Source organism: Leptinotarsa decemlineata, unplaced genomic scaffold (genome assembly GCF_025532065.1).
Source record: "Leptinotarsa decemlineata unplaced genomic scaffold, Ldec_3_MD MMD2_tig00026363_RagTag_RagTag, whole genome shotgun sequence".
NCBI lineage: Eukaryota > Metazoa > Arthropoda > Insecta > Coleoptera > Chrysomelidae > Leptinotarsa > Leptinotarsa decemlineata.
Genome location: NW_027412706.1, coordinates 834,281 through 848,987, shown reverse-complemented (window position 1 = coordinate 848,987; position 14,707 = coordinate 834,281). Strand labels below are relative to the sequence as shown.

General features: G+C 34.0%; 1 protein-coding gene across 2 annotated transcripts in view; it reads left to right on the top strand.

The window, feature by feature from the left end:
- The window catches only part of rudimentary (carbamoyl-phosphate synthetase 2, aspartate transcarbamylase, and dihydroorotase rudimentary), a 51,812-nt gene that overhangs the window by 26,312 nt on the left and 10,793 nt on the right, over positions 1-14,707 (top strand). For both annotated transcript variants that reach the window (XM_074185152.1, XM_074185153.1), the window contains exons 7-10: positions 1,674-1,916; positions 8,658-8,949; positions 12,408-12,778; positions 13,937-14,293. In XM_074185152.1, coding sequence (XP_074041253.1) covers positions 1,674-1,916; positions 8,658-8,949; positions 12,408-12,778; positions 13,937-14,293 — 1,263 coding nt within the window. The remainder of the gene's footprint in view (positions 1-1,673; positions 1,917-8,657; positions 8,950-12,407; positions 12,779-13,936; positions 14,294-14,707) is intronic.

The window sequence follows — 14,707 nt, the reverse complement described above, 5'->3', positions numbered from 1 at the left end:
TTCTAATCAGACCGAATCCCCAAAAAACTACTATTCTATATATATATATATATATATATATATATATATATATATATATATATATATATATATATATATATATATATATATATATATATATATATATATAGAGGGAACAGTGTACAATTGGTTATCTAATTATTTGACCAACAGAAAACAACGGATAAGAGTAAAAGACATATTCTCGTGTGAAATTGATAATGATGTGGGGGTTCCTTCTATTTATACTATATTTAAATGGCATGCCATTATTTGTTGATTGGGAATTTATGAACTATTTTGCTGATGATATTCTATTGGCATGTACCGATGTGAACCTCGAAATGGCTATACAGAAAATGAAAAATACTCTAGAAAGTGTCAGCAATTATTTGAAAATGAATAAACTAAAGCTGAATGTATTGAAAACAAAAGCAATAATAATCACCACCAAATTTAAATACAGCCAAATAGACTCAAAAATTCTTAACCTCAGCATAAATGAAAGAATTGAATTAGTGAATTCAACTAAATATCTGGGATTCCTGATGGACAACACTCTATCATTTAATGAACATTTTGAGTATATTCATAAAAAAATAATTATTTTTCTCTAGAATTGCTAGTAATCTTTCAACCTAGTAAAGTACCACAGTTTACAAGTCAATTGTTCAGCCACATTTTGACTACTGTTCCTCTATCTTATATGTATTCAATCGGAATAAATTGTCTCAACTCCAAAAACTTCAGAATCGTGGTATGAGGATCATTTTGAAGTTCCGTAGAGATACCCTTATTACTACTGTGCTTAATGTTTTAAATTGGCAATTCATTACCCAAAAAGACTATTATATTTCACAATGATTTTTGTATACAAAATATTGAACAATTTAGGACCATCTTATTTCGAACAGTACCTACATTGTCTTTCATCATGATATTCACCACCACTTCACTGGAAATAATAATAATTTATATGTAAACAGAACAAAAAACAAAAAGAAGGATTTTGATTGGTTCAACAAATTACCAAATGCAATTAAAAATAGCCCATCTCTGTATTATGCGTTTGTTACCTATATATACAATTTTCTTTCTTTAAATATCATCATGCATATCTTATTAATCAACTTTAGAATGTATTCATCTAATGATTGTCATATATTTTTTAAATAATTCCAATATGTAACAAATTTGTAACAGAAATATAAGAAATGTATGTAAATTAGGATTTTCCTATTTCAAATAAAGATTATTATTGTTATTCTTTTCCACTTAAATTATCCCCGTGTTTTTTAATTTCTATTGCCTCTCTATATACTCTTGGATAGTAATTTTCTGTTTTATCTAGCATCACTGTTTTTTTGAATGAGATAATATGAGTGCCGTCTTTGTTGAAAGCATGTCCAAGTCGACAATTTCTATTGTGTTCAGAGAGACGGGTACCTAAACTTCTTTTAGTGGTTCCATATAGACCAACCCGCAGCTAAAGGTTATCTGGGGTCCTTACCTGACCTTAGACTTTATCTAAAGTCAAAGTTTAAGGTCACCTTTGGGCCCCAGAGAACATTTGGTAACACCAGAGGTATACCAAATCAAGTGCTAAATATATTAATAATAACCTCTCATCAATTTGTTTTATTGAGATTTTAGAGAATAACATGTTGTTTCAGGTTGAATCTGTTCAATGGACCTTTGACAGCATCGACGACATAACCAGTCAGGGCGAGCTGAGACCGTTGGCAGAATTTCTGTCAAAAAAACAGTTCGATTTGGTTATCAACTTGCCAATGAGGAATGGAGGAGCTAGAAGAGTGTCTTCCTTCATGACACATGGCTACAGAACCAGAAGGTTGGCAATAGACTACTCTATACCTTTGGTTACAGATGTAAAATGTGCCAAATTGTTGGTTGAGGTGAGTATGTTCAAAATTTTCCAACTAGTATAGTTTTTTATTCAGGAAATGTTTCAAAGATTCTGAGTAAAAGTTAGTTCATTTTTCAACGAATTTAGGTTATTGCTCAGTTCTCTTAATCACCACAAACAAATAATTGAGCTTGGTTATTTGCTTCTGAGACCAAAACGTTCCTGAGATGTTTTTGTACAAGTATTTTTGAGTATAGAAGTATCAATGAAAGAAATTTTGCTAAACCCAATACTGGAATACCTCAAAGTCAATTTTGAATTCGTTTCTAAAGTATTGAAATCTATTTTTTTTCAAAATGTATGCGCATTGGTTATGTATTAGAGAGATATAAGTCAAATGATTTGTATATGTATGAATAAGATCTAACTTCTATGAATTTTTTTTTCGTAAGTTGTTTTATTTGATTCAAGTATGACCCGCATAATTGTTTGTCAATGCTGCCAGAAGCTTGATCTCACATCTGTGATGGAATTTTATTCTGAGTTCAATAAAACCTAGCAATGTTTTTGTTTACATTAGCGAATATTCATTTTCTCCTCTTGAATTTTTCTTAGTAATCAACAAATCATTTGTTGCGCTCACTTAAAAATAAACTTATTCATGACCCAACAAAGTCTTTAAATAGAATAACTAGGTTCAACGTCCAAAAATAAAACATTGCTTTTTCACAACTCTAATTTCTGATAAGTAATTAAGCTATTCATTTATTGAGAAACTGAAACTCTATAGTGGTAGGATACAACTGAAATCAAGCATAGAGCTTCCACACACATTGGATTTTTTCATCAAATTATAGTAAGATATGTTTGAACTGTATTAACACCGAACTGATTTTACACATTGATCTTGAGTAATCCGGAATCAACTCTAATTTGATTTCCATTCCTCAAAGCAATTCAGTCGCAAGAACAAAACTTTTTTGTTTACTTTTTGACAAAAATTAGAATGAAACTATTTTGAATAAAAGGGATGTGGAATAAAATATAAATATTGATGGTGAGAATAAAACAAATACTGGTGGTAAAAATAAAAACAAACAGGAAACGGCTGGTGATATAGATAAATCTAGGACAAACAAAATATTCGAGGTTATTTTGAGGTTATACCTATTATTTAAAAATAGTATTCCTTCAACTATTAACTAAAAATACATAAGAAAATTATTCAACTTGAACTTGTCTTGGAGACTGCATCAGGTAAGTGTAAGAACTCAGTTGGTATCTTAGTGAAGAAACATTCGCACTTGAACGTTTGAAAACAATTTTTTTCATTTTATCAAAAGTTTATTTTTTTCTAACTTTGAACATACTCTTCAAGAGTATTCCACTTTGTAGAAAAATATTGGGACTTCCTTTCAGAAATATCAAAACAAAATTCACCCAGAATTATTAAAAGCTATTTATTTTGGTCGAATTACAAAAACTACTTCAAAATATCCTCAGCTGAATAGATTCTTCAACTGAGTTTTTGAAAATAGGGACTGTTAAGTAGGCAAACTTTTGACATTAATAACTTCTGAAATATAGGTTAAGTATATACTATTCTAGTATTCTTTTTAAAGTACCTCTCTGAAGGAACCTAAATATGGAAAGCAGTATATGACGTAACTAACTAGATACGCCACGCTTCTACTCGATGACCAGTACTATTTACGATAAAAATATTTGATAATTTTTCTCCAATATGTATATTTCTGTATGAAACACGACATTAATTATAAATCAAAAATTACAAATTCTACTTTGAATTCATCAAGAAAAGTGACTCCCACAAATGTTCTAGTGTCAATTACAAAATTGTTATGTTTTCCAAAAACATGTTACCAAAGTCAATTCGAGTAATTGATCATTTCTAAATCTATGCCTTAAACATTTTAGAAGGTTTTTGAAGATTCCTCATTTAATTTCATTGTGAATCGGTAACCAGAAATTACCTTCTATAACACAAAAGTATACTTCAATAATAAATTTAGCAAACCATACTTCCCGAGATAATCATTTATTTGTTGACTGGTTTCATTCTATGCATTTCCATTGAATGAAGTGAAGTTTTGTAAGAAAAAAATGTCTCTTAATAATGGGTTGTAGTTTTTATAGAGTAGATTCATTCAAATTAAGATCAGTGATCACACATGATTAGCCGTCATCATATTTTTATATTTCAAGATTATTTCAGATAATCAGGATCTAGAATTTTTCTGGGATTGTTCAAGTTATTTTTTATTAACTTTATTCATACTTATCATAAGCATAAAAATATTGACCTAGTTTATTGGACCCGTTTTTCACGTTTGAAATAGAGTTTCTGATTAAACGTTACTCGTTCAGGGAAATTAAAAAAAATGAAATCTTTCACAAGTTCACTTTAACATCAGTCATTCGATAAATCTTCATTTAAATTTCAAACGTATGTATGTGTTTAATAAGTGAAATCACTGTAAATATTATTTACGTAAATTAGTAAATAAAAATCGAAATTTCGATTTTTATCTCGAAATTTCGAGACTCAAGTCGGATTTTCGAGATTAAAGTCGAAATTTCGAGTTTAAAGTCGTAGTTTCGAGTTTAAAGTCGTAGTGTCGAGTTTAAAGTCGTAGTTTCGAGTTTAAATTCGTAATTTCCAAGAAACAAATAATAAAAATATGTGGTCCTTCTGCGCTTCCGTAAAGATGTTATCACCAATAAAATAAAAGATTTCTAATCAAAATGGGCGCCAAGTGATTTGGCCGGCTTTTATTACAAAAATCACCAAGATTCAATCATAAACTAATATCCAGGGTGTGACCTAATATATGGACATGATAAATCACGGTAAAGAAAAACTTAAAGGTCATTGATTCTTAATGTTCTACTTAACGATGTAATGAGCCGATTCTTGCAAGAATTTCGGTTGGAAGAATTGAATGTGAACAGGCAACACATCAATCATTCAATAATTCTTCTTAACTATGAATAAGGTTCCTAGTATAACGTAAAATATAGGCATCGGTTTGTCCTTAATTAATTCACTTCACCCCAAAAATGCTCTTTGAATTCATATGTTTATTGCTTCCGTAACGATTGTTTCAAAAGAAAAGAAAATCCTCTACGAGGTACTATTCAAGTCCGTTGCATATAAAGGTGAAGCAATACCAAACTCTAAGTAGTCGCAATACTTCAGGAAGTAAAACAGGCTGAAACTTCCCATGGATACACAACGAGTGTAGTTTATGTTTCTAAAAGAAAATGTCAAAGGCTTACCTCATTGTATCGAAATCCCCAGCACAACAGGAGACATTTCGAAATCAATTTATTATCTTAATCCAAACTCGATTGAATCAAGGGTTGAATTCGCTTCCAAATAACCCAAAAATGCACCAAACATTCAACCCCTAACAGCATTTGAAATGTAAATCTGCCCTTTTGCGAAAATCAATCAATGATAGTTAAAAAAACATTTACTAGGCAGATATCTTCACGATTTTCTCCAGGAATCGCTACCTAATTTACGTCGTTTCGAATCAGTACCGAGCACAAGAGTTTTTGTCGCACAGAAAAGAAATGTATGAAGAAGTGACTACTTTTATTTATAGGGTGTTCGTGATACAGGAAATATATTCAATTGAAGTTGATTCTATACAAGGAATTAATATAAAAAAAAATATTGTATCAATGCCTTCTCGACTATGATAGGAATATTATGGATTTACCTAATAGATTGTTTTGTTTATTTACCCATTATTATGAAGTTCTTTCACCTCCTTCATAACCGATAGGTAATACTACTGCTGCATCTTAGTTTGGTCAGAAAATATGTTGATTCCAGGAGCCATTATTTGGCTTTTATTCCTCGCATCTGGCGAGAATAACTTTGATGGGGTGATTTTTATTACCAATGTATTTTCCCAATCTGAAGACTCTTGATAGTTACTTGCTGTGAAAGAGTTATCACTAAATTATTGATATTGTCAGTGTCTTCTTTCACTCTGGCTTGTTGGTTTCTTTCATTCGACTCCTGTATATTTGATATCATAATACCTATTTGCAGCTTTATTTTGCCTCTCATTGATTTCTTGGATCATTATACTCAGACTAACTCCATCAGAGCCCCATTTATGATTAGATATATTTTTTTGTAGTTTTATGTTTTCCTCAATTAAGTCATTGTTGATTTTAAAAACCTCGTTGAGTTAAACACTAATTGCTGGAACCTGTTTCCAAGGTTCTTTATAATAATTTTTGTTTGAGAAAAACGAATTTGCCATTGAAATTGAATAAATTATTTTGAATTTCTTCTTCAAGCTTGTAGATTCTTTGAGATTATTTTAGTAAGAGTAAAAGGCAAAACTCTTGTAGCAACAACTATTGCTTTCACTACAGTAGCAGATAGGTCAGGTCCAAAGTGACCACAACCCGCAAGTGTTTATTATGGCTCATACCTATTCACACTCGACCAAATAAACCCAGCTTCTTAACGAAGCCGATTAGTTTGTATGGTGAGTAGTCTTTCAGGTCAGATGGTAAGAGTACGGCTCTGCCGAACTCTAAAAACCTGATTTCGTCCCCAGAGGGGCTGGCACAAAGTATAGGCTCTGCTGTTTCATCGTTAATGAGGCAGTCGGATAGTCAGGGTGCATGATTCCCACCTTGATACCCGCGACAACCTTCCCATATGAGGGTTCTATTCAACCGTTCATGGCTTTTTCACCTCTGGTTTTGGTGAGTAATCACTTTAGCGCAAAAGTTTGCTAACCTGCTCATGGGGGGTTTGTTCCTCCACCTGGGACAGATTCTGCGTGTAAGACGGTTTCATAAGGTACCCCGCTCTTGAGGAGACGACTCAATCATTTCTTGGCTGCACCACCAAACTTTTTTTTTAGTTTGATTTATTGGATCACGAGTTGAGGAGTTGAGAAGCTCTCACTCCTGATCTAAATTTACAGGGAGGTCAGTTGGAGTCGTAAACTCAACATCCATCTCCTCTGTAGACTCGCTCCTCGCTCCTGATCTAAATTTACAGGGAGGTCAGTTGGAGTCATGAGCTCCACATCCATCTCTTCTGTTGACTCAGCGTCAGAAAGAATTTTTAAGTTAACTCTTTCCATAAAAGTCCCACGAGTAGCTAGGGAAAGAAGGTCAATCACGGCAGAGCCCCGCATTACCGTGACAAGGCAATTCTACGACGAGAGGGCGTCCGGTATCTCGAAGGTTCCGTAGAGACAGCTGGTAGGCTCAATATCATTCATCCTCTCAGCATCGTTGGGGAATAACAGAACCACGAGTGATTCTGTCATTCCCGTATCCAGCGGGGCTACGTGGAAGCAGGCATCCGATGGCCGGTTTGCTCAACCCCCACATCCCAAGCCAATGCACTCTCCAAAAACAGCATGCACAGTGGTTCAGGCAGGGCCGTAGCGGAAAGAAAAACCAGGGGGGGAGAGAATCCAAATTTTCCCAACCCCACCAGCAAAATTTACCACCAATATTAATTTTCTTACTTAGCTATCCAAAGATTGGCTGAATGCTTATGCCCGTTAGGGTATGCACAAACAAAAATAAATTTTGGTGATTATGAAAATAATAATGGGAATTATTCTACTTTGGACCAAGCTCCTTGGTCTTCCACCATATCCACCATGTATAGGAATATTCAATACAAATGAAAGGAAACAACACTTAAAATAATATTGTGCTTATTGTTTTCTGATACCTATTATTTTTTCTACCTTCACGGCCCAAAATTTCCCAACGTTTCCATGTCGAAAACCCAGCGAAAAGTTGAGAATTTTGTAAAAGTGTCACTTCAAAATTTGTGGACTGTTTTGGACTGTGTTCTTACTTGGGAGAAATTAAACTTTTTTAAAGATTTTAAACAACTCAGAATTCTCTTCAAGTAATGCATATTGGGAAATCCCAACCTTCTCCTGGTTCTTTCCCTTTTCTTATTACCTCTCCTTTTCATTTCTCTCATTTTTATTCTTTATTCATTTTTTTACTATTATTTTTATCTATCTTCATGGCCCAAAATTTCCCAACTTTTTCCCAAGTCCAAAAAGCAGGGGGGAGGCTCCCCCATCCCCCCATGGTGACGGCCATGGGTTCAGGCAGTGAAATATGAACAAGGACAGCCAACTTGCCTCAGTAGCAGATAACAGGTTTTGCATGTTTTCAGTTTTGTGATGAACAATCTCAAAAATAATCAAAATAACTTCTTTCTCAAGTAAAAACTGATATACATTCTCTCTTTTAACTGTCGGAAAATCTAAAGTAACTTCTCTAGATAACTCTAAATACAGAGTCTTATAAAATTACTCAAAACATACACGTATGAGGCAATAACAATCGGACAATATGACTTTTTTATACTGATCAAAAGGTTATCAAAAATATTCTTTCTTATTATGCTTTAAAACAACACAATCAGCATCGTACTTGAAGGATTTCCAGACATTTTTGAGATTGTGATGATACACCACTGGAAATACTATTTCTTATCAGCGATCGGTTCTAGTTTTTTGTGGCTTCAGTTTTTCCACCCCAAAAAATTGCAGATACACCTGAAAATTAAATAGTTTCTGAGGATAACCCTCAACGTTGAAGATTTTTCACTCCATGTAGTCAACCTACGAACTTACCGACATGAATGAGTTTTTATACAATTATTTACTGAATTTTCAAAAAATATTTCCATAAGCAATATTAGAAGTATTTCTCTTCAAATAAACATATTACATGACTTTTCGTATTTCAGGCAATTCGCATAATTGGTAAAGCTCCTCCAATGAAGACCCACACGGACTGCATCAGCTCTAGAAACATCATTAAATTACCGGGTTTCATCGATACTCATGTGCACGTGAGAGAACCTGGAGCAACCCACAAAGAAGATTACTCCACATGTACGGCTGCGGCACTGGCAGGAGGGGTAACTCTCATCTGCGCGATGCCCAACACCAACCCTGCCATAGTAGATGAAGAATCGTTTTCGCTTGTGAAAGAACTGGCCCAAAAAGGAGCGAGATGTGACTATGCGTTGTTTGTAGGTAAGATAGCAGACAAGGCACGCAGTTTTAGGAATGAATGTTTTTGAAATAGTTTTTCGCGAGCATTGTTAGCCCTAAAACTCCCGCAATGCGATTTCTATCATGGATTAGTCGATACCCATTTTTTATATAAGAAGGTGCATACAAGTTACCCATCAAGGCTCAAACTGCAGATTTTCAACATCTCAATTCTATATACAGAATATTTCGGCAGAAATATTCTGTATATAGATAAATCAAAAAATAAAAATAGGATGACTGTTGGAATATACTATTCAGGTACAATCTTACAGTATGCATACGTCTTCCACGAGAAATTATATGCAATCTTGCAATGTGCAAGAGAAATCAATTTGACGCCTCAGTGAAATGAGCGAATCAATTTTCCTTTGATAAATCCAGCAATGCAAGATATTTCACAGGGGTTAATCTTGCAGCTGTTTCGCGTTCATCCAGTAGCATGGCCATGCTGAAAGTATTCAAGTAGATCACCTGCGGACCGTGGTTTCGACGTATTACCTCTCGTCAGTACAGGAAAGATCCTACCCAGACAGCAAAGTGTCTGGGACTCGATTAATTTCAACACGGCTCCGCTACATATATGAAAACTTTGTCTGAGAGAAAGATTGTTAAGTAGTAACAACTCTATCTCGTGAACAAAGCCCCAAGCAGGAAAGAAATATTCCATGTACCAAAACTCTTAACAACTGTGGAAAAAACCTTTATACAGTGCATTTCTTTAATGTCTCCCCCCTTTTATTTTTTGAATGGGTCAACTCAAAAAATTGAAATTTGCGAAAATGAAATTAATGCATGAATACTTTATTTTGAAGTGAAATTGACAGTTGAAACTTTCAAGATGGCGACTGGGCGCCATCTGGGAAAAAAATTAAATCATTTGTCAGGAGCTTTTTGAAGCTCCTGACAAATGCTTCACAACCCTAAAATATAATGTCAATATCTTCAACTACTACAAAATGGCGGAACTTTCAATAATTGCCTGAATACATTGACATTTAACTACATAATATTAGGTAATAAGCTTGAGGTCAGTTCAGAAGATGCTCGAAATGGTTGCATTGAACCCCTTGACATATGAACAGCCTCTCCGATATTTCACGCCGAACATTTTCGAACACAGTAACGTTAATATATCTACAAATATTTATTATTCTCTGAAGCATATATAGTATTGAAGCAGGTTCAGTTTCGTACACCTTTTGCTTCAAATAGCCCCATAAAAAAGTCCAAAGGTGTCAAATCTGGCGAGCGGGCTGGCCATTCCGTAGGACCTCGATGGTCAATCCAACAACCGGGAAAAGGAGTATCCAAATAGTTTCTTTCTTATCTGGAGTAATGTGGTGGTGCTCCATCTTGTGGAATACAATATCCATATCGAATTCATTATGATTCGCTTCGACGATTTCAGTGATGAGAGTGTCAACAGTAGTTTCCAGCATATTCAAATACAGTTCCCCTGTTGAATTTTGATCAATAAATAGAGGTCCTACAATATGGTTTCCCAATATTCCTGCCCAAACGTTAATTTTTTCTGGATATTGGGTATGTGTTTCCCGGAAAACGTGAGAATTGGTGTCACTCCAATAGCGGCAATGTTGTCTGTGAGCATTGCTGTTTAAATAAAATGTACATTCGTCACTAAAACAAATATTGTAGAGATAGGTAGGATGCCTTGTAATGGTTTCCGTCATGATTTTGCAGAATTCTGTTCTTCGATCAGGGTCATCTTCAGTTAATTGGTGTACCATTTTGATTTTGTATGGGTGGTACCTATTCCTCTTAAAAAGTCTTCACACAGTAGCGGGAGACACCTCACAAACATTCGCGACGGAATAAGTAAACTGTTAAACTGTTTAGGATTCACTACCATCCCTCCAATTATTTGCACTTGCTGATCTTCCGGAATGGACGGCTGACCTGGGGCCTTTTTGATATGTATACTCTCGGTAGTTGTGAATTTGGATACAAGTTCCCTTAAATATTTTCTACAGATAGGACGATTTGGAAAACGTTCATTACAAATACTTTCAGTCTCGTGAAAGTTACGCGTCGCACCGTAAATAAAATTCGCTTCAATAATTGAATAGAACTGGCCAATACTTGATGAAAATCCATATTAAAAAACTAATCAATACGGTTTATTGTATGATTTTGATAGTGTATGATATTTATAGTGAAAATCATACAATAAACTGTATCGATTAATTTTTTTCACTGCTTCAGTTTTTTCTTTCAATGGACGAGAATTGACCATTTTAGAGATTGTTGACGTGGTATCTTTCTATTAGTAAAACCGAAAACTAAATGAGAATATTCAAACTGAACAATGATGTTCATTGTCGTACTGACATTTTTTGTCGTTTTTATAAACAAAAAACAACTTAGCAAACCTTATCGGGTTGTTAGAATTGCCATATGGCAGATAAAAAGGAATATTTTTAGAAATATTAATGTGTTTGTCTTCAGGAAAGTATTAAATGTTCCGCCATTTTGTAGTAGGCGAAGATATTGACTTCATATTCTAGGGTTAAGAAGTATTCGTCAGGAGCTTGAAAATGATGTTCCACACGACCCTTTTTCTATTTAATTTTTTTCCCCAGATGGTGCCCAGTCGCCATCTTGAAAGTTTCATCTGTCAATTCCACTTCAAAATAAAGTATTCATGTATTAATCACATTATACCAAATTTCATAATTTTTAAACATTAAAGAAATGCACTGTATAGAAAACGTATGCGAAAACAACTGAAGAACTGCTTCAGGAATCGAATAAGTACAGGGTTCTCAATGAAAACTATATATTTAGAGGATACAAAATAGACAAGCTGAATATGGCTCCAAGAAAAGAGCTGTACGTACATATGATTACAGGGAACAATAAGTGGAGAAAACTCCTATCAAGCCCATGAGGTTGCTGTATTTCAACGAGAATGTTGGAGATTGAGACTTCCAGTGTCTCAACAGGTGTTGACAGATTTGAAGTATAAGAAAAGAAGCAAAATAAATGATTATTAAAAATGGCGGGATCGAAATATTTGGATGAGTTAGTCAGAAAATGTGTTCTTTTTTAGTATTCTATTACTTGAAGAGGATGTTGGTGAATTAAAAAAATGTTTGAATTAGCTCTATTGGTACACGATTTTGAAATAACCTGAATATTATTTACTGAAATGAATAAATTTGTTAATATAGCTGTAGTAAAAAAAATACTTTTATTCTCCATTATTTTTGTTTTATGCAGCTTCAAAAATTAATTTGTAATGTAGCGAAGCACTCTACCTGGTAGAAGTACTACACCCTTGACAACTGTTTAAACTTTTGTAAAGTAGGCTCGAATATATCTATGGAAGTTGAATTTCTGTAGTTCAATTACTCAATTCAAATACGATAACAAATAATATAAGGAAAACGCATTACTTTGACCCTATTTCGTTTTAGGAGCCTCTTCTGATAATACTTCCACAATCTCTGAATTGGCTTCTAAAGCTGCTGGACTGAAAATGTACTTGAACGAAACATTCACAACTCTTCGCTTAAACGATCTTGATGTATGGGCCAAGCATTTGTCAAACTGGCCGAAGCGTGCTCCTCTGTGTGTTCATGCCGAAAGAGAGACCACCGCTGCCATTATCCTTTTAGCCCATCTACATAACCGACCAATTCATATCTGCCACGTTGCCAGGAAAGAAGAAATCATGCTCATTAAAGCTGCTAAAGAGAAGGGTATAAAAATTACTTGTGAAGTTTGCCCACACCATCTGTTTTTGTCAACGAAAGATGTGGAGAAATTAGGAGACAAAAAGAGTCAGGTAGGATCAGGATTTCTTTATGTAATGTTAACTAGCTTTTAGAAGGGGCACTTCTTATATTCCGATGCTATTGAAAATACGGTCATTTGCCATTGAAAATGGCGTTTCTCAAAATATTCTTCAGTATGTAATAACAATATAGAAGACAAAAGAGTATGACTATATGTTCCTCAAAAAAGTATTCCATATCAATGCTGGAAATCAATTATTGCGTAGTAGGCAGTTTTTGCAATACTGAAATCCAGCTACTTAGAAACTCCTCTCATCGTCAGACATCTCAAGATGTCTGACGTCAATAAATACACCCAGAAATTATGTGTTCAATTTATTCTGCAACATGTCATTGAGAAGATCACCAAGTAAGCATTTATATGATTAGTTTTTGTGGTGTTCTGAGATAGCAAATTTACGTCAAACCACTTTTTATTTTTCTTAAGTTGGATATATTCTATGCAGTTCAATTTAGTTTTTCTGTTTTCATAATATGGTAGTATTATACGCAAAAAACATGAATCTGTCATATATGTCAATTTTTGTCAAATCATTCACATTCAATAAAAAACTGTCCCAATACGGAACCCTGTGGCACACTGGTTTCAGTTGCCTTCCTCTCTGCGTTTTCCGTTGTTTCGACCATTTGATTGCCACCTGAGAGTTTGCTGCTTTGCTCTTATGCAGGTAGATTTTTCTAAGCAGTATACCATGATTAATACAGTCAAATCCTTAGAAAGATTGATGAAAGTTACTGCTGTCACATCGTGAGCATTCATTTTTGAATAAAGTCTGTACTGGAATGAAATTTCATCATACGTACGTTTTTCATACTGAGATCCAAATGGTATAGTACATACTGTGCAAATTCAAGAATTCAGTCTTTCATTTCTTGACCAATTTCTTGATGATTTTTGCAATGGCTGGAATTGGAAAAATGGAGCGAAGATTATCCAAATCCCCTTTTTTATGTAGAGAGATACCTATGGAAGTTTTCAGGAAAGTTTTGACCAACAAAATTCCACAGAAAATAATTTAAAAATGATATGATAGTGATAAAATGTGTAAAGAGCGTTTCATTTATTTTCGAGTGGAAATGTTTCAAGGTTTATTGCCGTTGAATTTATACCTTTTTATGAACCACTTTCTATCATTTTCATATTTAAGGTTCGACCAATTTTGGTTTCGCCTGAAGATCAACAAGCTTTGTGGGATAACATGAACGTGATAGATTGCTTTGCAACCGATCATGCTCCACACACCATTGAAGAAAAGCTCAGTGAAAAAGCACCTCCAGGTTTTCCTGGATTAGAAACCATACTTCCTCTTCTTCTGAATGCTGTAAATGAAGGCAGATTAACAATAGATGATCTGATTAATAAGTTCCACAAGAATCCCAAGAAAATTTTCAATCTTCCTGATCAGCCTAACACTTATGTGGAAGTGGACATGGAGGAAGAATGGATAATACCTGAATTCACTTCGTATAGTAAAGCCAAGTGGACTCCATTTGCAGGAAAAAAGGTAAGAAATTTTGATCAGTTTTAGTTGTTGTATTTACCTTGTATTTTACATCAGTACCTTGATTGAATAAGGCTCAAAAACTCATCTGCTCTCTTTAACAATTTTAACAATAAATGAAGTTAAGTTCTACTGAAATGAATGATGCCACAAAATCAATATACTGTAGAATTCAAATTGTCAAGATCAATTTGCACCAACCCTATTATCGGAATCAAAAATAAAATTTCTTATTTTGAAGGAAAAGTGACTGAATGAACAAAACGAATCTATTTGAAACATTATTGTATTATTATGAACATTAATTGCAGTGTAGTTCATTTTTTATGGGATTATGTTCTCTTACTCTGACTATACATTCTATATACAAATAATTTGTGGAAAATACTAAAGAAGAATACTAATATTATTCTTTAG